The sequence below is a fragment of the Carassius gibelio genome, chromosome B5 (genome assembly GCF_023724105.1).
Source record: "Carassius gibelio isolate Cgi1373 ecotype wild population from Czech Republic chromosome B5, carGib1.2-hapl.c, whole genome shotgun sequence".
Taxonomy (NCBI): domain Eukaryota; kingdom Metazoa; phylum Chordata; class Actinopteri; order Cypriniformes; family Cyprinidae; genus Carassius; species Carassius gibelio.
In genome coordinates, this window is record NC_068400.1 from 13900250 (window position 1) to 13924784 (window position 24535).

General features: G+C 37.1%; 2 protein-coding genes across 5 annotated transcripts in view; one reads left to right on the forward strand and one right to left on the reverse strand.

The window, feature by feature from the left end:
• The window catches only part of LOC127957723 (ras-specific guanine nucleotide-releasing factor RalGPS1), a 128120-nt gene that overhangs the window by 53170 nt on the left and 50415 nt on the right, over positions 1 to 24535 (forward strand). The window lies entirely within an intron of this gene.
• LOC127957725 (angiopoietin-related protein 2-like) lies at positions 1621 to 15459 on the reverse strand. The gene is made up of 5 exons (XM_052556371.1): positions 15073 to 15459; positions 11388 to 12372; positions 6826 to 7019; positions 3773 to 4043; positions 1621 to 2882 (listed from the first exon to the last, which is right to left on the reverse strand). The coding sequence occupies exons 2-5, from the start codon at positions 12346 to 12348 to the stop codon at positions 2683 to 2685; spliced, it is 1626 nt and encodes a 541-aa protein (XP_052412331.1). The 5' UTR covers positions 12349 to 12372; positions 15073 to 15459; the 3' UTR covers positions 1621 to 2682.

Here is a 24535-nt window from a genome sequence, read left to right on the forward strand (position 1 = left end):
AACTTACTAATATACCTTCATGCGTTGATGTGACCCAGCACGTGGTGTTCAGAGTATGACCCTGAAATGACCCGTCGTGCTGAACAATCATCGTGTTGTTCTCTCTTTTATGCCCATTACTTGCAGTCGTGGGCATCTGCTTACAGTAAACATAGACAGAAAGCCACAGAAGCTCTCATTATCTGTTGGACACTTCTATATTATCTTAAATCCTCTTTATTAAGTTCATCTCAAAATGAAAATGTGCTGAAATTTGTAGGTGTGTGCGTTTCTTCATTGGAACAAAGTTAGCATTCCTTCACTGTTCACCAGTGGATCCTCTACAGTAAATGGGTGCCGTCAGAAGGATGAATTAAGCCAAACAGTACACATGTTTTGTAATGTTTTCACATTTAAATGGTAATGTGCGTATTTATCCCCTGATTGAGATGAGACCATGTTTTCATTGAAGAAAAATATAATTCTGACGGCACCCATTCACTGTAGAGGATTCGCTGGTGAGCAAGTGATGAAATGCTAAATTTGTCTTAATCTGATGAAAAACAAACTCATCTACATTCTGGAAGTAATTTAAATTGAGTACATTTTCTATTAAATTATGTTCCTGATCTTGATTCAACAGTGCATGTGATTGTAAGGACTTTCCCCTCTGATCACCAGTACTTTTTACAATTCAGTTTATATCTGATTAATAAAATCACTTTCACTGTTCTGTTTTTCCTCAAATTTCAGATTGGAAATGCTTTACATTTCAGAAATAAAAACGGCTTGCAAATGCCAATTTCATCTCATGCTTGACTTTAATATATTTTCCAGTCATTTACAAGGCTTTCCTCGATTGGAAACTAATGTTAATGACACCGTTTTCATTTATAATGATTGATGTTTGAGCAGCAAAGGTTTGGGTCTGTTCTCTCGCGCTCAGAGTTTCCCGTAAGACCCTTTAGAGCCTTGAGTTGCTTGTACAAGTGAAAACATAGAGGTTCGAGCTCAGTCTTTATGTAAGTGATGGGTCGTTCTTGAACAATCATTTTGAACAAATCTTTACTGTGACTCGGGAAGAACGAGTCGTCTTGGAGTGATGGAGTACTGGAATTAGTCAAGTAGTCAGTCAATGCAGTCTGAGCCAGAAAGAGACTCAATAATAATAATAATAATAATAATAACCAACTCTTTATTACCTTTGTTGCAAGATTCAGTGTATGGAAAATAGCCATCATGACAGAAATTCACACATTTATAAACTATAAGAAGTTAAAAGCTACAATTTGAGACCAGAAACACAGTAACTTTAAGAGTAAATCATTCTAATAATGGTGATGATGATAATAATAACTCAATAATAACGTGTGATCAACGTTTGCGTAAGTAGGCTACTAGTAGACATGATAGGGAAGTAACACATAAGATTTTAATTATATTTGATAAAATGAACGAAATTACTCCGAAAAAAGATTTGTTCATTTTGCTGAACGAGATTTCAGAAGATTTCCAAGTCAGTAAAATGATCCGAACTTCCCATCACTATCGGTCTTTTGTCTTTATAATGTATTGTAGTCTATAGGGCAACACTTGTGTGTTTTTTGCAGCTGAAACAAAAGAAATCTTCTTTACTTTGTCGTAGCTGTACATAATTTATTGGAACATTCTGTAAGTACACAACACTTTGCATAAAAACACTCAATAACAGTTTCTATATACAAATTGTTTCAAAACGGCACTCAGTCTAAAGGACCAGAGTGAAATCATTCATGGACATATGAATGCAGAGCACATTGTTGCACTAAAACAATAATATACCAGACAGACATGCTTTGCATTTGTGATTTTTGCAGAGGCTTTGCTTTTGTGGTTTAAATGTGTTCATTGAACCCAATCAGGCATTTTCAATTACAAATGAGTAAGAAAATAGATGCATACACACTGACTAGGCTAGATTTACCTCTGAATGGCAACAGGAATGTATTTTTTTGCATGAAAAATCCTATGTAGTCCACTTCAAGGCACAATTGCAATGTACTGTACCAATTCAAGTCTCCTAAGCTACATATATCTAGTAAATAGGTGCATAGACAATGACTAGGCTACATTAACCTCTAAATTATGACAGAAGGAAAAAAGTTTTAGATGTCCATAAATCCTGGGCACAATTGTAGCGTATCCTGTATTGGAAGTCAATAGAAAGGGGTAAAATGCCTCAGTTAGTACATAACAGGTCATGTTCTTTAGCACTAATGTAAACTTAAAATTACAGTTCTTCAAGGTTAGACTTCTTACAGTGAGAACAAGTTGACTGGATGCCTGTTAAGATCAGGTCGTATAAACATACAGACCATTGGAAGTACACTTGTAAGGATGCACATGATGTTGTTCAGATTACAAATCATGTGGAACCTGAGTTGCCAGGTTTGTAGACTGAGGTTTTTCTGATATTTTCACTTGATCTTCAGTGTCCACAGAACTGGGACACCATTGGGAAGATTCCCAAGACGACGTGAGTTGTGTGTCTCCTTCATGAAGTCATTGCACTTTCTTATTTCTGGATTTGTATATGTTTGACTGCATATTATGAATTTGTAACAAAGTAAACAATCAATAATTAACAACAAAAAAAAAAAACATTAACATTGCACTTTTTACAGTTATGATGCATTAGACTTGCGTTTTTCTTCACGTGGTATTCTAATGGAAAGTGTTGGGATTCGGTCGGATCATCATAGTGACCTTCTTCAAGGAATACGATCCTCCGCGGAACTCGGCCCAGTAAACTCCATCCTGGTATCGGCTGCGGTAATGGCCTCCGCGGTACCACACGCCGTTCAGGTTGGAGTGGGCGCAAGCGTTGTACCACCAGCCACCCTTCTGATAGTGGGCACAGTTTCCTGTATGAGAGGAAATTAGGTTTTTGAGTAAGTGAACTTTAGTTGCATTTCAAATGGCTCAAGTGTGCTCAACCGCGTAGTGTAGTCTGATAGCCCCGCCCCCTCCACTATATAATTAAATCTGCAACTTTTGAGTGCATAAAGCATCCAACATTCCACACTTCATTTTTTCGGTTAATTAACTGCATCATCAGGGTATTTTAAGTGCACTTTTTCTTTTTGGAACTTTCAGTGTGAACTCTCTACTTGCACTATTTTTCACTGGCTTTTGGAATAAGGCAGAAAATAATAAATAAAAGTTTGATAATCGTTACAAATGAACCCACCATGAATATTGAAGCCTAAAGTTAATAAAATCGCCAAAAGTGTATAGCTGAACGTAGGCTATTAAACAAACTACATCATGTTCACATGTCTTCAATGTCACCATTGGTAAGTTTCCGACAACACTGTCAATCTTTATTTAAAATTGTAAAGTTTGATTTGCAATTATTTTCAACAATGCGACTAAAATATTGTTGCATTAAAACTTAAACATTAAATTGTACTAAGTGACAACTTGGACATTTGAGTTGACTTTTTTTTATTTTAAAGCAACACAAACACTTAAAGATTATTTTTTTTTTTTAAAACAGTGCATAATAACTCTGTTACTGATGTATTTTATGTTGTAGAATAAAATGTGAAAATTGTGTTAACCACAGACATTATTTAACCCAAACACTTAAAAACAAAAAAAAAATCCTTTGATTTTGGGATGATGGAACCGATAATGGAACCGATAATGCAATAATAATGCGAGCTCAACAATGCAATTTTAAATCCCCTATTGGACAGTAAGCCTGTGTAAAGCAATCGGTTGTGGTGCTCGATCAGTGCTTGTTTGATACCTGTGTATACGTCGTGATCTCTGTCCAGCGTCGTGAACTGTTTCCCATTGTGCCAGGTGAGTGAATCCCCGGCGTTTCCATGGTAACGGCCCACCCGCAGCCTGTAGAAATCCGCCTCCGTCTCCAGTCGGAAACTGGCGTATTCTGCAAACGTCTTCCTCCCTGACCAGTCCTCCAGCGTCACCAGCAGCTTATAGTTGCCCTGATTGGTCAGCCAGTAGATGTTCTCCAAACCAAGCCAGTATTCACCATCAATGTTCCCAAATCCTTGCTAAGAAAAGACAAAAAGAGATTGTTAATCAAACACTTCCAGCTCAAAATAATACTATATATATATATATATATATATTGTACAATTATTTAACCATCTGATGCATGATTTCCACTGCAGTGAAAAGCTTTAAGATTGTAGGATATAATGTTACCTCCTTAAACATAATTCTAAATCACTGTTGTCTTGTTTTTATATATATTTATAAAATATGAGATATTTTTAGTCCTGTCAAATGATTAATTGCGATTAATCGCATACGAAAAAGTTGCAGGTATTTAGATGCCTATATTTATATTGCTATAATTTATTTTATAAATATATTTAATATATAAATATAACATTTTTATTAAATATATACATGCATGTGTGTGTATTTAAATGCACAATAAATACAATAAAAACAAAACACACACACACATACTTGTAAACAATTTTTTTTTATTTTGGATGCGATTAATCACGATTATTCCTTTGACTGCACTAATTTATTTACAACACAAAATATAGCTGAAGAAATTTGTGATGCATGTATTACCTCTGACATATTTCCTGTATTTTTTTTTTCTATTGTTATGTGTAGCTCTCTCAAAATACATTTATTTTAGCGAGTTTTTTTTCTTAAATGGTCATGCTCGTTCTTGTTTTATACACTCTTTGTCATATCTTGAATCCTGCCAGAACTCCAGTAATATCGTACACACGTGTTTGTATTTAGCCGTCTCAGCATTAGGAGTCATTATTCATTCAGAGGAAGCAGGTCTGACCGCAGCATCTAAAACACCTGAGAACATACTGCATGTAACTAGCTGATGGCAGACAGAAATGACACGTTATGTCAGAGACAAGCCAGCTGAACACCTAGTGTATCGTGAGGAGACGTGAACACAGCTTACTAATGCATGTGATAAATCACCAGCTAAGACTTTCACTCCAGATGGCTGTTGTGTTGCTCATTGTTTAAACAAATAGTTCAACCAGACAATACAATTCTGTCATTATTTCCTCCCAGCCACAAGTCATTTCAAACCTAAATGTGGTTAGTTTTTTCCATGCAACACAATGAAGTAATTTTAAAGAATCTTTATGCAACATTTAATTTTGCATTCAAATTCAAAAGTGGCATGGCATGTTGAGATCATTAATGTCAAAGGAATTTTATTCTTTTAACAGATGTTCATTACAACCTTTATAGAATTTATATTATTTTATATTATTTTTTATATATATATTATTTTTTTATTTGATGGAATTTAAATGAAATGCATTTCAAAATTGTAATTTATGTGCTTTCCGGATTTATAATGTCATTGGGACATTTCCCTTCACATTGGCTCTTCTGGTCCTGATTTCAGTTCTGGGCACCGATGACGTCAACGGTGTTTCCATCAGACAGTGTTTTTGTGGAAAACCCTGGCCCTTGTTTGAAAACCTTACCCATCTTGCATAACCAAATTTCTTTGACGTTTGAAAGTGACGTTCTGGATGATTTCAGAAAATACTAAAAGCTGCAGTTTGCTGTGAGGCTGACTGGTTAAGACATTTTGTCATGGAAGTCTCTGAATGCACGCATGGCATGGTTTCAGGACAATGTGTCTCTCATTACTTTTAACTAACTGTGACTAAGGGAAGTTCGAGGGGAGTTCCTGCTGTTATCCAATGATTGAGATCTGAAGCGTTGCATAGAGTTTTATCAGTGCTAAGTGGTGACGTACTTTTACATGATAACAGCATCTTCATTTGCAGGATACATTCCCTCATAGACCTACACTAGGGGCGTGATGATACACTTAGCTCAAGAGACAAAACCACTGGGTTCACAAGAACAAGAGGAGATTTTACACTTTAAAAAAAAAAAAATTACAAACTGCAAAACAATGCAGTTGCATTTTGAAATGTTTCGACATCATCTTGAAATGAATGTCACTTCAGTTCTTCGTTCAGATCTGCAGATTGGTTTCGTAAAGTGAATTGTTCGGAGATGCACAGCAGTTCGATTTGGAGCTATTTCGTTTGCGAAATGTACTAAAATGACTCAAATTTAACCAAATAGTAACTTCGCGATTAATGGACTATTTTATCAAATCACCATACATATTTTCAGTATTCAAGAAATATTGTCACGTTTTAATATTGTGAGATCTTGTCACACCCCTGTTTATAACACTGTAAAAATGTGTTTTGTTTTGTTTTTTTGAAGTTGTAAAAAAGATTATTACAGTATGTTTTACAAAAATACTACTTCAGGTTATCAGCTTTAAAAATTATTATTTCCGTTTTCAAATTTCCAAATTTTTTTCTAGACCTTTTTTTTCTCGTCATTTGGTTGTTGTTAATGCTAAGGGATATTTTGACATTATTTTGTATGGAAATCAACAAAATGTTAGAATTGAATCAACACCGAAATTAATCGAGCTGTAGAGCTTCTTTATAGTTGAATGACTGTAAACTTGCTTCATAAGAACTAAGTTAAGTTCTCAAGAACTAAAGAAGTTATGCAAACTTTGCACTTTGCTTAACTGAGTCAACATTGAACTATAAACTGAGCTGAATAATTGCAGCTATTGTTTTTCGAACTGCTTTACAGCTAAAGATCGTTTATAATTGAAGAACTTTGCAACATTAACCCTCTTGTTTTCCAGTTTAATCATCTGAAACTGCTTTGAAACAATCTGTATCATATAAAGCATTATGTAAATACATGTGACTTGACTTGGAGCTTAATTTGTGCTGAACCAAGAAAACATGTTACACTGGATCTGAATATAAACTTCTTTCTGACCTTATACGTCTCCCAGTTTCTGAAGAAGTTGACCGATCCGTCCATGCGTCGCTGTATGACGGTCCAGCCGCCGGGGTCGTGTCTCTGGTCACACCAGACCTGCATCAGTTTGTTGGTGTTTTCCGGCTTCACCAGAAACATGCCGCTGTTGGCGTGTCCTTCCTCTAGAGCCTGTAAACAGTCTTTGAACGGCCCTGTTTTGGAAAGCAAACACATGCGATATTTAAGTCATGGTTTTCTCTACAGCATCTCTTGAATTTAATGTCAAAAGCAGCCTAGATGTGGTTTATAACCGCTTTAGATTATTCTGTATAGGAGCATCGCTAGCCATGAATCCAGCTGTTTTTTAGGACCGATGATTAGGTTTGCTTTTCTAAGAAAACAGAATTGCGAAAGAGAGTCACTTATTGATGATCAATGCCTGGTCAGGACCTCCAAGAGCTCCATTGAATTTGATGCGTCCCAACTGTGTCATGACTATCGGATTGTAGTGTTTCATAGGTCAAATTAACTCAACATATTGAGCCTGTAAAATAAGTTTGTCATGCAGTTTTTGTCCTCACTGACCTCATACGGTTATGCCATGCACTTATGCAACCATTGTAGCGGAGATGTTGTTTTCTCATTTGGACTCAGTAGTTTCCAGCAGAACATTTGAGGCAATGCTGTTTTCATTATGGCTGCATGTTCTCCACACCTTTTTGGGCAACATACCGACTGCCCTAAGGAGATGGAAAATCATCTAGAAAATGATGACGCTGGCTCTGCTACTGACTGAACCCATCCTGCCTCCAGCATCCCTGTAAAGGAGACTAATGAGTTTGCAAACAAGCTTCGGTCTTGGAGCCAAATCACACCTCTGTTCTCAGACGGGATCCTTCAGGTTATTGTTTCCATGTTGTCTGGCCTCTCCGGGGGCTTTCTGTCAGAAGTCGGAATGTTAAACACTTTTTTTTTTGTTTGTTTCCGTTTGAAAGCTAATGAATTTGGTGGAAGATGTTTGGATGAGGGCATCTGTTGAAGTAAGACCGCAACATTTGGTACCTCTTACAAAACAGACACCGATTGCATTCAGATTTACACGAAAGAGGCTTGTTTTGTCTGCCATGGATGCATTGCAGGACATCTGATAGTGAGTGAGCTGCATTGCCAGGATGATTTATACAAAAACAAGCAGCTGTGAAAAACCTGTTGAACTGGATTAAAGGAATAGTTCATCCAAATGTGTTCAAGAAGTAGATGAGTTTGTTTCATCCGATTTGGAGTAATGTAGCATTGCATCACTTACTCAGCAGTGCATTCTTTGCAGTGAATGGGTGCCGTCAGAATGAGTCCAAACAGCTGATAAAGACATCACAATAATCCACAAGAAATCTACACCACTCCAGTCCATCAGTTAACATCGTGTAAAGCCAAAAGCTGTGTGTTAGTTAGAAATAAATGTAAACATTTGAACTTTAACATGTCGCTTTAAAAAATATGAGTCCATAATTCATAATAATTCTACCTCCAGTATAAAAGTCCCTCCCCCTGTTGTCTTTCACATCAGAATCCACAAACACATATTTGTTTAGAGCTTTTTTGACTTGTAAACTGTGCTTGCTCTGTGCAGATTTCTCTCCTGATTCAGACGCAGCAGTATTATAGATAGAGGACTCATATTTTAGCTGGCAGCGATGATTTAAAGTTCTGTGTCTTAATGATGGGTTTATTTCTCACTAACATGCAGCTTTTGGCTTCACAATACATTAACTGATGGATTATAATGGAGAGTGCTTGTGGATTATTGTGATTTTTTTATCTGATGTTTGGCCTCTCTGATGGCACCCATTCACTGCAGAGGATCCATTGGTGAGCGAGTGATGTAATGCTAAATTTCTCCAAATCTGATGAAGAAACAAACTCCTCAGCAGATTATAGTGAGACGTTCATGCATAAATCAGCCGCTTTCAGAGAACGTTGATTGAAGTTTCACCTTTTGTCATGCTTGTTGATTCTCCCTCAAAATTTAATAGAAAAATACAATGGAATTTCTTCAGTCGAATTTGATTCATTACAGTTTTTGTTCTCATTAGTCTCGGCCTTTTCAGTGACTGCTGTTTTTGACATTTCAATTCAGATTAGCTTTTTCTTTGCTCTCTGCTGCTGAATAATCAAGCATTAGGATCTCCTAAGGGTACGACTGGAATCAGTCTGCTTGTGACCAGATCATTTTCCAGACTATTAATGAGCAAGAGCCGTCTCATCTCATGAGTAAGAGCTACTCACAGTCTCTTCTGAAATCTGATTCTCTTTCTGAGAGCGCCTTCTGTGTTCTGTAAAAGGTTTTAGATGATTGTTCATCATCTCTATGCTGCAGCATCTGATAAATGACAAATGTTTTACATATGTATTTAGCTCCTGTTTTTTTTCCAAAGCGACTAAAAAAAAAAAAGGAACAAAGGTATTTTGTAATGTATATTTTGCGTATCATTATATAAAATATTTGTTTGCATTTGTAAATGGCATAATTCATCTGTTGCATGTAGAAACTAAGACTTAATGTGCTGTGCATATGATAAAGTAGCAAGTAGTAAGTTGTGTTACTGATGCAGTGTGGGATGTTTATTAGAACTGTGTCGTCAGCTGATGCATTATACTTGTTTAAACAGAGCATTTTAGCAAGCTGCAAGTGTTTGTAGTGGGCAAAAATCTTGCTAATAACTTGCAGAGGCGTGATTTAAGGGCATGTTATAAAGACAACAGGGAGACCAGATGGATTTACAGAGGACTGCAGTGGATATAGTAGAGAATCTCAATAGTTTTTGACTTTTTTTCTTAGAATTGTGAATCACTTTTTTATCCCATGTTTTAACTCTAACCTGCTTTAATAATATACGATGCATGTGTGTTTTGGTGATATTATGAGGGAGATTTCAGGAAAGTGAGAATTGATCTCAACCATGTACCGTCAACCTGTCATTACTGCATTTCATATACAGCCGCATTTAAAGCAATCACCAGTTATCACAAAGAAATGTCCATATAGCAGAATAGTAAACAACACTTAAACAACACCCTTCCGTCAAACCACAGATTCTCTGCTGAATGGTGTCTGGAATCCCCCGTTTAAGGACTTCAAAGTGCTTCATGTGTTTGAGGGTTTTCCTCCCGAGATTAATGTGCACTCTTGGTTCAGAGGATGTGTTGCCAAATTGTTTTGTTGTAATGGGACGCAGGCCAAGCTCCGAGTGATCAACAGCAGGGAAATCCACGTGTGGCCTGCGTGGCTGAACTTTTAGGCTGTTTTCTTTGGAAGCACTGATGTAACCAAACCATTTAGGCGTATCCATACTTATTTATCATACTCTGTGTGCAAAAGACAATTAACCTTGTAAATCTGCTGAAACACTGGAAGAAAAGGAAGATCGCTGGCTGTGCCGTGTTTAAATGTTTCTCGTTACTCACCCTGATCCTGTTGCGTGTACATAATGTTTTGCAGAAGGTGCGTGGTGTACTTTTGACGGGCGCTTGTATATGCATCATCAAACGATACCACTGTTTTGAAATTGCAATGGATGCAACTCAATGTGTATCTTCATACTTTGTCTTTATATAAACCAGTCAGTGATGACGCTGATTTAGAGGGATGGGTTCATCTAAAAATTAATATTCTGTCATCATTTTTGTGCCCTTTGTGTCATTTCTGAAGATATTTCAATAAAAATATTTTTTGTCCATATAATGAAATCCAGTCCAAAACTGCATTGAACCTCACTGGACAAAAATATATATATATATATATAAATATATTTTTTATGTTCCACATAAGAAAGAAATTCATATGGTTTTGTTTTATTACATGATTTTAAAAGGATAGTTCACTGAAAAATGAACATTTTCATCATTTACCACCGTCATGTCATTCCAAACCCATAAGATTTTGGATAATCTTCAAAACACAGAGATAATCACTTTATATGATGAAGAGTTTTTAATTTAGTTTTATTTGGGCACGCCTGTTTAGGTTTCCATGTTTACCATATGGGATGCTCTCTGCATATGTGTGTTTATATAAAACCTTCAAGTAAATCTTTTCATCATATGAAGCGATCGTATCTCGTCACAAGTCTTGGATTACACATCTCTGATTTGTTTTATGATGCCTTAAAGTTTTGGATGTCTGGATCTTCAGTCAAGTGAAAGAAAAGCTATTAGGTTTCATTAACCCTTGTGCATTCTTAGGGACTTTTTGTTTTGATCATCATGTCTGCGCTAATGCAAAATAATTATTTTTGTGTATTTTTACTGTAGTTTTAATATTTCACTCTTGGGGGCCTTAAGGAAAAAAAATAGATGGATAGATATATATGTTCAGAACTGATGTTCGTAAAAAAATTGATATTTTTGAATATTTTATCACTGTTTTATAACATAGACATTTTTGTCCTCTAAGGACTATTTTCAACCATGATGATGCACAATGGTTGTTAATATTTTAATATATCTGATGTTTGGAAGACTATGCAAAGTCGTAATGGTTTGGGACAACATGAGGGTGAGTAAACGGTGAAGAGACTCACCTGAGGGTTTATCTGTCGAGGAGCTGTGTGTTTCTGGAGGCACCGTCGGTAAAGCCGGTGGCATTGCTTTGACGTTCTGGTCGCTCTGGATTTCATTGGTGATCTGGTTGTTGTTTCGGGTGTAGGTCGGCGGGTGGAAAGGCCTGACGGGGGTATGGTGCACCGGAGGCGGAGGTGGCTGGCGATGTTGTGGAGGCTGTGGGAGGATTGCAGGTGGCTGGTAAGGTTGTGTTTGGCGTACAACACCACCTCCTCCTCCACCAGCACCAAGACCAACACCAGCACCACGTCCACCAACACCAACAAAGCCTCCTCTCCTGCATTGCTCTTCTAGCTGCACTATGATTGTGCTTTGATTGCTGGCAAGCGATGCAAGGTGCTGATATTTGTGCTCCAGATCCCGATAGCGTGCGGTTAACTGCTGCATCTCTGACGTGTGATTCAGCACGCGGTTCTCCAGCTGAGAAACCTCCAGCGCATTGTCTCTCTTGCGGATGATCTCGTGCAGCAGCTGCATGTAGAGCTGCGTGACCCGGGCGTTCATGTTGCGCGACTCCTTGCGAAGCAGCTTGACCTCGTTGACCACGCCGCCGTCCACCTCCACCAGCTGCTGCAGCGTCTCGATCTGCCGCCGCTGCTTGTGCAGCTCTCCGTTCAGCAGCTCCAGCTCCTGCTTGTTCACGCGGTTCTCCAGCAGGGCTTCCGGCTCTTTGGAGTTCACGCAGATGGCGCCCGTGTTCTTGCGCTGAGGCACGATGAAGGTGTAGGAGCATTTGTCAGGGTCCGAGGCGCTGGAAGGGGCGGCAGAGCGCTTGGGACGACTGGCATACATGAACTCGCTTTCGAGAACATCATCTCTGCTTTCAAACTCCTCTGCGAACCCAAGCGAAGCAGAGTCAGGTCTGGACAGGGTGATGGTCAGCAGGGCCAGAAGAAAGCGCTTCAGATTGAGGACACTCATGGCTCTCTGAGATGTGTCTTTGTGCTGGAACATGAAGAGATAAAAGGATTTGTACTATAGGAATATTTATTTAGAGAAAAATGTATTGGTTTCCACCAAAAATATGAAGCAGCACAACTGCTTTGAACTTTTATAATAAGAAAAGTTTCTGGAGCTGCAAATTTGAATGATTATTGGAGGATCATTTGACACTGAAGACTGGAGTAATGATGCTAAAAAATACAGCTTTGCATCACAGGAATAAATTGCACTTTAAAACATAATCAAATAGAAAGCTGTTATTTTATATCATAATAATATCTCACTTTTTTTACTGTACTTTAGATCGAATAAATGCATTTTTGGTGAGCATAAATTAAATGTTATAGAAATATTATAAATTGATATGACTTTTAACAAGGGTATAAAAATATTTAATTAAATATAAAAGACCAGCATTTATTGGAAATATTAATGTTTTGAAACATTAATGTACTTGAAACACCCTAAAGTTGCACAAAATGCATAAAATAAAATGCTATTTTTTTTTACACTACAGTTAAAAAAATGTAAGGGTCAGTAAGATTTTTTTTTTTTTTTTTTTTTTTTTTTGCTTAATAATCATTTAAAAAAAATCTTACTGACCTTTACATTTTTTAACTGTAGTGTTAAAAAATAGCATTTTATTTTATGCATTTGGTGCAATTTTAGGGTCAACTGGGCTTTTAGTTTTTTCTATTTTCTCTGGTCATTGAATGACTGCGTCACAGATTTACACCCCAGTACAGGAATGCTCTAATTCCCAGCTGGGAGAATCGGTCGCATGCAGTGCCTGGTTTGGTGTGTTGTGTGTACAGACCGTCTCCAACAGCAACAGACTCAGCGCTCCATGTTTCTCATTGTGTTCATTAGTAAGGAAGAGCTCCTTCCCACTCATGTCAGGGATTGTTTCCGAAGTAAGCATTGGACAGAGAGCTCTAAAACAATAGTACTGCCGCAGGGAGGAGATATAGTTGAGACAGTATTGTTTAACACTTTTTGCTATATTATTTAATGCTAATTTTTTATTAACTTATTTTTAATGTCTGAATCATGTGTCTTGTGTTTGGACTGGATGCACAAACAAACATTCATACCCTTGAGTCATCAAAGAAAAATTTCAATCAAGCAGAACATAAACAAGATTGCACAAGACCCTCAGCAAAGGTCCGTAACCTAATGCTGCAAACATGCATGATGAATAATATATTCCTAAAAAATTACATAACCGTGTTAAACTTTTATTTTAGAGCGTTTGTTTTTTGTGCAATTGTCTTGGCATTGCTTCAGGAAACCTGTTCACTGTCTGTTGGGAATAAGGATTTTTCCAACCCTGTTTTACAGTTCTGCACTGTGTTCACAGTTGTTGATTTTGTATAAACTTTTAACACATTTAACACATTAACGTTTAAAAATCTCTATTTGTGCATCATGATTAACTCTTGCGTCATGTAAAAATGACCATATTTATGATCCCAACTAGGAAAAAAAACATTGCATCAAAGTAACAACAATGTTATTTACAGTTCTAATACACATTTTAGAACTTGGACTTTTTGCTCTCTTTTTTTCTTCAGTTTTGTGATCTAGTCACAGATCAGTGTTCTAGACAGTGTTTTGGTGTCATCACCAATAAAACAGCACATGGGTCTGTTTTGCTGTATTGGGCACTGCCAGAATCACTTCCATAGTGTCATGCATGAAAATGCATTCAAAATCTGACTTAGATTTCATGGATTTAAAATCCGATTAGAATTTGAACCCGGCTGTGATGATGTCATATTGGACTGCCTGCTTGAGCCGCTGATGTCATCAGGGTCTCCGCTTCTCTCCAGCTCTGATTTCTCTGGCTTTCTTGGATCGTTTTCAGTATTCAATAACTGTACCTTTCTTTTTCTGTCCTGTGAGTGCTGGTATTCACTTAGAAAATGCAAATATAGTATTTACTTTCAGACCGAAAGCATGTCTTTTGGCACACATCCTCCTCACGGGATTGCTGTGATGATGTGCGATGAATTGATTTTCATTTCAGTTTGATGTTCTATAACACTATAAAGATTCAAAAGTGGGGGTTTGCGGTGATGCCATGAACCTTTTATGGAATGGGAATGTTCTCTGGAGATTAAACGTTCTTCATGGGACGGTCAAAAAACATTTTAAGAGTGAATGACAAACAAGTACCAAAGACAATAGATCTTTTAATCAGTAGTGAATAATTTGTAGATGCAACAAATGCAAAAAATATTCTGGACTGATTTCATGGGTGATTAACATAAAAGGGAATGTCATAAGCTCTTGAAAATAAAAAGTACCATCCTGTGTCTAAAGTCTAATTTTGTTGTAGTTATTTAAGGTCTAAAAGGTTTACTTAAAACGTAAAAATGTCATTGCTTGCTAAATAAGTAAATGCAATTGCCCTTTAAATATCAGGGCTTTCCCAATTTTGGAGAACCTGGAATCAGGCATTAAAAAAAAAAATGGAAGTAACAAAATATCATGCAAAATCATGCACATTTCAATAAAGCTATTCTGCAAATCCTGTAAATATAGAATCTGTGTTTTGAAATCTTTTCATTGCATGATTTGTGTGACAGTCTATTAATTTGTGGAGTATTTTTGTTCGTGGAATGACAATATGAAGGTGAAAGCCAGAGAACATGATTCATTTGACTTCATCGTGTTTCTAATCAAACAAACAGCTCCTACCAGGATAGTGTGCTGATGTTCCCCACTCTTTCTTTCTTTGCTTTATCCTTCCAGTCTCTCTCCAGGCAGGTTGGAAGTGAAAGTCATCACAGATCCACCACTGTCCTTTCTGTCCTTATTCTGTCCCTCTGTCCTGTTGTCCGTCCCCGGCGTGTTTCTTGTCATAGGACGATGGGTGACAGTCTCATTTTGTGTCCTGGTGTAAAATGTTCTTTAAGTGTGGTTTAAGTTCCCTCGGTGTGTCCCAGCATGTGTCTGCATGTCCTGCTGGAGTCTCTGTCCAAATGATCCTGCTGCTGCTTGCTGTTAAATGTTCACTTTGAGTGACACATTCATTTAGAGAGAGACGTCCTTAACCTCCACTCATCACTACTAAACACAGGGAACACTCTGCTGTCTCTCTCTCTCTCTCTCTCTCTCTCTCTCTCTCGCTCTAGTTTGTGGTAATGGTGTTGTTCTTGTTTGGCCCCGCCCCTTTCCCCTCCCCCGGTACAGAAATTATGGTCATCACTATTGATACATTGTAACAAATCACGTGATTGGCGTTGATTGTTCCGTAAAGGACCTTTTAAGATCCATGGGTATTTTCCATGACAAAAGGTTCTGTACAGTGGGGAACGATTGTTTAGATTGTTAAAATGTTAAAAGTAAAAATGGTTATTTTAAGAACTGTTCACTGATAGGTTCTTTGTGAAAACAAAGATGGCTCTTCTGTGGCTTTGATGGGGGGGAAAACGTTATTTTTGGATTTTGTCTATTCATATATGATTCCCACCCTCTTGAGACTGTAAAAAGGCACCTTTAAAACATAAATCATATTTTTAATGTTGTCAGCTAAAGGCATATCATTTGTTCTTGCTCATACTTGGTCAAAACTGTATAAAGATAAAACAAATATTATGAAATGTGTTTAAAGTTCAAATATTTCTAAAATGACAGCTGTGGATAATGTTTTGGCTCTTTTGAGCTCATTGTGTTCTCAGAGATGCAGTGCATCAGTTTTTAATGTAATGAGAACCTCCTGGTTTTTTACTTGAATGGGTCAAACTGATGGAAATTATAAATTACAAACTGGTTAATTACAACCCAACCATTTAAATGTCATAACTTTCTTGCACATCTAAAACTGAATGAACTTGAAATGACCTTAAACTTGAAATAATTCTGCTTTTAGCTTTTTAAGCAATTAAGTTAAAACCACCGCTGTGGACTTGACCATCAAGTCTGAAGAATAATAAATATGTATTTTCATGCAGTGTTAATTTCGTTGACTAAATATTTTCGTCATTATTTTCGTCACGAATATATTTTTGCGGACGAAAACGAAACGAAAACTAAAAAAGAAGGCACTGATGGAGACTAAAACTATGACTAAATTGACTGACATTATCGTCAACGAATAAAGGACGAGACGAAAATAGACTGTGACGAAAATCAAATCAGCAGACGGGAGAGATGCGAGGAATGAGCAAAAGAAGGTTTTCAGTTTTTAAATGAGCTCCCGGGAAGTCGGCATTCGAAGAGGTGATGTCTAAAAGAGCGACAAAATGTCCACAGCTCACTTCACGTTTGACGACGAACAAAACAAAACAAAGTGTAAAGCACACGGAGCGCTCATTCGTGCCAAGAACACAACCAATTTGAAAAGACATTTACAGACGAGCCACCCGGACATTTTCTCAAATGTTATTTCACAACGATGTTCTTTTGTTTATTGAGCTAAGCAAAATTGGAAGACTGCAGTGCGTAGATGTTGTAGCATTAAATATTACGAACTGAAAAGTAGTGTAAAATAGCCCCTTCTTCAAGTTAGATGAGAGCACAATACTAATACGTAATATTATGATACATACATTTGATTAATACTAATGTTTAGTATATTTTATAATGTTCTACTTGTTGACAATATCACAAATATTTCTATATTAGTCATGTGAAACGTGAATGTTCACATCCTATCATTATACATACTAATCTAGCAATATTGTAGTATTTAAAACATACAATATTGCTAGACAAATGAATACCTAATAAAATCTTGTTACTTTTTTTTATCCACCCAACTTATTAAATATTTACTTTAAATGTATGCACTTATTGTTCAGCTCAGCTGTAAGCTTTAAGGTCCTGGACCTAACGTTATTTTTCTTTTATTGATGGTCAATTGGCAGCTAGTTATTGTTTACATTATCATGACAGTGTTTGTTGCTGCATAAAAGCTTTTGAATCGAAATAAAGACACAGTTGTGTTGAAATAAAGTTGAATTTGTGTTTTATATATTTTGGTTAAGTTTGTTTCCTATACCAGCTGAAAAAAATTGTCTAGTAAATCTGTTATTTTTCTATCTATTTTAGTCTTATTTTAGTGGACTAAAATACCAAGCAATTTTAGTCGACTAAAATACCAAGCAATTTTAGTCGACTAAAATACCAAGCAATTTTAGTCGACTAAAATAAGACTAAAATTAAAACAAATCAGATGACTAAAACTTGACTAAAACTAAAAAGAATTATAGTCAAAAGACTAAGACTAAAACTAAATTAAAATTCCGTGTCAAAATTAACACTTTTTTCATGCTTATGTAACAAGTTTTTACAAGTAGTTTTTATTAGTTGATGTAAAAAAAAAAATAGTGAACTATGAATTTGTGAATAGATTTGATATAGAACTGTTTTGAAAATCTGGCCGTGTTTGTGGGCAAACATCACTTGTCTTTGGAAACTTGTAAATTTGCACCTGGTTAGTACAATACCTGCAAATCTGTCACTTTTTATACACTTAAATATGCGGTTCTTACATTGAAATAGACCATTCATGTTGTTTTTGCATGTTTTTCAACTTATATCCATATTATACATAATATAGCACTGCTTTACTGCATTTCTGCTTTTCCATAAGCACCACCTACTGTTAGAGAGTTAATTAGCATTTTTAGCCTGTTTGCTATCTATCTATCTATATATATATATATATATATATATATATATATAACTGTAAAGTTGTTTAAATAATTGCCTTTATAGTCATTTTACAGTAAAATGAAGTACAGGAAGATGTAATCACTGCAGCTGACTAAAGGTCTTTGTTGGATTTTTATATGGTGCATGTGGTTGTAAATTATCTTCTTATTATTTGCTGATCCCCATTAGATGTTTTTGTTCATGAATACAAGATGTTTCATTTCTCGTCACTTTTTGGCTGCACACATTTAGCTGATCTGTACGCTTGTAGAGTCCGGTATGTAAAACACCCTGTGAAGGTTTCTGGTTGTGATCGAACACCTGCCTGTGCACATATTACCTTTTCAGTGTTTGGTTGAGACATGATCTCACCCCGTCCTGTCTGACAGAGACCCTGATTGATGGGACACACAGGTGAGCCAAATAAAAGAGGAGGAAGTCGAGAGCTGATGTACTCTACTGAACTTGAAAAGCTCCTCCAGGAGGAGAGTGTTGTGTCTGTGGCGGCTTGCGATGTGGTCTTCATTATGTCCATCTTAAAGCCAAATCTTGTGACCGGCTGTGCCTGCATCAGCACATTGTTCCTCGCTGCTTGGGATTCCTGGGAAGTGATCAGCAGGAATGCCCACTTTGCTCATATGTTCATGTGTCTGCAGTCGCATTGCAACTGTACTAAAGTCATTTGGCATTTCAACACCATTTCTTCATTTGAAGCTTATAGGTATTAAGTTATTCATGTATTTCAATTTTTTGATTTGATTTGATTTAAAGCTTATGATGCATTGTATTAGATTATTTAACAAATCCTTTCTGGTGTTGATCATGTTTTTTAATGCATTATACTCTTTAAAGGTATATCAAAAGATAGTGGAGTGTTTATTTGAATTATTAATGTATTATTAAATATACTTTAAATATAATAATTAATTAATTATTAAATATAATTTGTTGTTACTCTGGTTACAGTTCACAATAAAACATTTTTTAAAAATTCAGTTGTATAAAGCATTATACATGCATTTAAAATTCTATTATTTTATGAAATGGATAGTTGAGTCTAAATTTGAATTAAATTAGACTGTATTATTATTACATTATTGTTGCAGTTAATTATATTGAACAACTAACAAGTTGATAATTAAAATAACATTAATAATACTTATCATAGGCAGTTAATTCATTAAGAACACTCCTTTTTTATTGGTGAAATCACATTAATATGTGCTTTAATACTGTATATACAGGCTTCATAGAGAGTGTTACTGTATAAATTGTATGTTTAGAGTGTTTGCAATGGGTTTATGAGCTGATTTGAATAGGAAGACCTGGGATTTGAGTTCAGATGGTTTGAGCTGATGGTCGGTATTTTGGGGTGAAGTGTGTCCAACTGTTTCAACACCCCCTGCGAACAAAAATAAGAGACCACCAATAGAGACACATGCCCACACACATTCACACGCTCTTTCTGCTCACCTGTCAGAACAAAGACCTCTCTCTGTAACAAAGAGGCCATTCAGTGAAGTATCTGAACGCTTGTGTTTACCATCTCTTCATTATACTTTATTACTGTTTCTCATAAATAAAGACGTGAACCGGCAAGAGCCTACATAGAAAACAACCAAGAAACTTCATAGAAACAGCCTGGCTGATTTTGCATGGGGCATGCATTTTGTTCAGAGTTTTGTTTTACAGAAATTGGTCATCATTCTGATTCTCATTCTGTCTCTATTCATGACAAGATTACTGAAGGAAAGGCTCTGTTCCTGCTGACTCATTGGTTTGTGCTGCTGTGTGGTCTCACACACTTTCAGGTGTCTGTCACTGTAACAATAGCATTTTAATCATCAAAAGGGGAGTTTGATGAGGGATGTGATGAAGGACAGTTCATGATATTTTTCAGTATGAGAAGATTTATGTTGAAATTCCACGTCTGAGCTGAACTCCTGGGAGTCACTTGGTTTGCAGCATGTCCTCACTTTGTTCGGTGTAAATCTGTTGGGGAAGACAGCAGGGCACTGCATGTCTACAGTAAATCTGCTTCATGTTGTTTTGGGTCAAACAAAAGCAAAGTGACTATTAAAGAAATAGTTCAGCTTAAAAATTAGAATTTTCTGAAAATGTGCTTACTCTCAGGCCATCCGAGATTAGTTTGTTTCTTCATCAGAATTGGAGAAATAAAGCGTTCCACCACTTGCCCATCAATAGATGCTCTGGAGTGAATGGGTGCCGTCAGAATGAGAGTCCAAACGGCTGATAAAAACATCACAATAATCCACAAGTAATCCACATCACTCCAGTCTATCAGTTAACATCTGGAGAATATAAAAGCTGCAACTTTGTAAGAAGCTAATCCATCCAGCCTTGCTTTACAGAAACTCGCTGATCAGATCACAGAGACAGAACAACAACACCCGGACTCTGTTTTAATCATTCTCGGGGACTTTAATAAATCAAATCTCTCCTGTGAACTGCCAAAATACAGACCGCACATCACATGTCCCACAAGAGACAGTATTATATTGGATCACTGTTACACCACAATAAAGGATGCATATCACTCTGTTCCACGAGCAGCTTTAGGACGTTCTGATCACTGTCTGGATCATCTTATCTACAGACAGAAGCTAAAATCAGCTAAACCTCTATTAAGGACTGTAAAAACATGGAATTATGAAGCAGAGCAGGATTTACAAGCTTGTTTTGACCTCACTGACTGGAGTATTTTTGAAGCTACTGCCATCGATCTGGATGAACTCACAGAGACCGTAACATCATATATCAGTTTCTGTGAGGATATATGCATTCCTACAAAGACTCAACTAACTTACAACAATGACAAACCGTGGTTCACTGCAAAGCTCAGACAGATCCGTCAGGTCAAAGAAGATGCTTACGTGAAGGGGGACAATGTCTTGTATAAACAGGCTAAATACACACTGGAAAAGGAGATCAAAGTGGCAAAGAGGAATTATTCTGGAAAAATAAGGACTCCGTTCACTTCCAACGACTCTGCATAAGTGTGGAAAAGTCTGAAAGAGATTACCAACTACAAGACACCGTCCCCAGTACTGTGGAGAATCGACGACTGGCAGACGATCTGAACGAGTTTTACTGCAGGTTTGAAAGAAGAAAACCCATCACCTCCTCTGAACGCCTCCCCACACAACCATTCACACCCTTCACAACTCCTGCATTCCCCCACTCCCCACACCTGCAATACAGACAAGCGAGGATGCGGTGCGCCAGGTCTTCTGGAAGCAGAAAAGGAAAAAAGTACCAGGCCCAAGATTGTGTTACAACAGCCTGTCTGAAATCCTGTGCTGACCAGCTGGCCCCCATCTTCACAAAGATCTTCAACAGATCGCTGGAACTGTGCGAAGTTCCTTCATGCTTAAAACACTCCTCCATCATCCCCATCCCAAAAAAATCCCAAATTACAGGACTAAATGACTACAGGCCTGTGGCTCTAACGTCTGTAGTCATGAAGTAATTTGAAAAACTGGTGCTGGCCCACCTGAAGGACATCACTGGGCCCTTGCTGGATCCTCTTCAGTTTGCCTACAGAGCAAACAGGTCTGTGGACGATGCAGTAAACTTTGGACTGCATTATGTTCTGCAACACCTAGACAGACCGGGGACTTATGTGAGGATCCTGTTTGTGGACTTCAGCTCGGCCTTTAACACGATCATCCCAAACCTCCTCCTGCCCAAACTAACTCAGCTCTCCGTACCCATTTCCATCTGTCAGTGGATCAACAGCTTTCTGACAGACAGACAGCAGCTAGTGAGGCTTGGAAAATACACATCCAGCACCCGTACAATCAGCACCGGAGCTCCCCAGGGCTGTGTCCTCTCCCCACTGCTCTTCTCCCTGTACACTAATGATTGCATGTCTAAGGACCCCTCTGTCAAGCTCCTGAAGTTTGCAGACGACACCACACTCATCGGCCTCATCCAGGACTGTGACGAGTCTGCTTACAGACAGGAGGTTAAAGAGCTGGCTGTCTGGTGCAGTCTCAACAACCTGGAGCTGAACACGCTCAAAACAGTGGAGATGATCGTGGAAAACCGTTCTACTCCACCATCATCGAATCCATCCTCTGCACTTCAGTAACTGTCTGGTTCAGCTCAGCTTCTAAATCTGATCTCAGAAGACTACAGAGGGTAGTCCGGACTGCTGAGCGAATCATCTATTCAAGAACTGTACTTATCCAGAGTGAGGAAAAGGGCTGTCAAAATCACTCTGGACCCCTCACATCCATCACACTCCCTTTTTAAACTGTTTCCATCTGGTCGACGCTACAGAGCACTGAGCACTAGAACGACCAGACACAGGACCAGTTTCTTCCCTCAGGCAATACATCTAATGAGCACTTGATTAATAACTGTGGAACACACAACACTATCTATATTTATATACACATACACTTATTTATCTAACACACATACTTAGTGTGCACTTAAATTTTTGCACAAAATATACCTGTACATACATAACTGCCTATTGTAATATACCTGCACATACAATTGCCATCTGTATATTGTCATTCCTTACCTACTTATTTGTATTTTTTATTCTTTTATTATATGTTTTATGTTCTGTCTCTGTCATTCTGTTGTACTGCGGAGCTGAAAACAAATTCCTCGCATGTGTGAACATACCTGGCAATAAAGCTCATTCTGATTCTGATCATTGAGATGTTTTTAACATCAAACCCTTGCTTCTGGCCAAATTTTGAGTTCATAAACAATAATAACACTTCCCCCAGTGAAAGTCCATCTCCTGTTGTCTCTCACATCAAGATCCAGCTACATATTTGTTTACGACCTTTTTTGGCTTGTAAATGATGCTTGATCTGTACATATTTATCTCCTGATTCACACCAGATTTTAACTGGAGAGTAGATGGAGAACATATTTTAGCCAGAAGCGACCATTATAATGTCTTGATGGATTTGTTGCTTACAAACACGCAGCTTTTGGCTTCACAAGACATTAACTGATGGACTGAAGTGGTGTGGATTACTTGAGGATTACTGTAATGTTTTTATCTGCTCTCATTCTGACGGCAGCCATTCACTGCAGAGGATCCATTGGTGAGAAAGTGATGCAATGTTACATTTCTCCAAATCTGATGAAGAAACAATGTCAGCTATATCTTGGATCGACAGAAAGCTAATATTCAGCAACTGTTTATTTTAGGTTAAATTTTTACTATCATTTCTGTATAAGGATATTAGAAAGTTGGAAAGTTAGGAGTTCTTTATTTACTGTAAAGAGTTAGATGTACTGGGACTCGAACCCACAACCTTCTCTGTACAAGTCAGACTTTCTAACCATTAGGCCACAACTGGGATATTTTAAATGGTATATAAAATAAACAGGAGTTAAACTGATCCGTCTTGGATTGCTAAAGAGCAAAGTTGTTTCAGAGGCAGAGCGAATTAGAGGCCTTTGTTGAATGACTGTGAAGAATTCTTTTTGCACTGAGTCATTCAGAGTAAGACCAGAAACTTGTATTATATATTTGATGTTGCATGCAAAGGGATAAGAAGTTTTGCCTTTGCCAAAACACTGCATTTGTCCATATGTTTTCCTCTTCTCCGTTCCTGTCTCTAATAAATAAGGTTGAAGTCAAAGGCAGAAGCTCAGGACGTGCTTGTAGCTCAGGCGGTGTTGTGAAGCTCCAAGTGTTGGATTGCGCAGCTTTTCCTTCGTTGTTCTGTGGATGGGATCATAATTTGGCAGCAGATGCTGTTGTTAGCCTCAGCTGTAAACCAGGATGAGGTAAGAGCTCAGACTTACAGTAAATCTAAAAACATTTAGGAAATTAGACAGAGAAATGGACGTTGTCATAAAGCAGGATTATTTTCTTTTTCCTTTTAATGTTGTGGGCCAGTTTTTTGGAGTCTGTTTCAGAGAGGTGTCGTTTAGCCCCTCACCTAACGGGACGTGGCTAATGTTGGTGGTCCATCCGGGACCACAGGGGTAAAAGGAGAACTGGTTAATATCCTCTTAAAAAGCCTCACCTCATCCCATCATTATTATAAATTATCCAACATGTGTGCCTGTATCATCCGGTGTTATTTTAGCATCATTTATATGCTGTTATAAATATAGCTGTTATTTTGATATTTTCAGTTTAAATTTTTATTTCTTGCTTTTTCTTTTTTTTCTCAACCACAATTTAAGATTTTCATTTGTATATTTATCATGTGCTTTTGATGTAATATGTATTAAATACATGTAGTATATAATGTATTATTATTATTATTATTATTATTATTATTATAACAATTGTATTATTATTTAAATTTTAAAAAGTTTGTTATATTTTAATTAATAATTATAGTAGGTCTATTTCAGATTAAACTTCGAATTAATTTTAGTTTCAACAGTTATTTGCCAAAGCAACATTTTGTTCCTAAGTTTTTTAATATTTATATTTTGTTTCGGGTTTATTAAATGCTTTGTGAAATTACCAAATAATAAAAAAGACTAA

Coding starts and splice junctions, on each gene's coding strand:
- LOC127957725 (XM_052556371.1), bottom strand. CDS start 12,348: ATGAGTGTCCTCAATCTGAAGCGCTTTCTTCTGGCCCTGCTGACCATC. Junction 7,020..11,387: donor CTCGACAGATAAACCCTCAG/GTGAGTCTCTTC, acceptor TTTCCAAAACAG/GGCCGTTCAAAGACTGTTTA. Junction 4,044..6,825: donor GAAACTGGGAGACGTATAAG/GTCAGAAAGAAG, acceptor GTCTTTTCTTAG/CAAGGATTTGGGAACATTGA.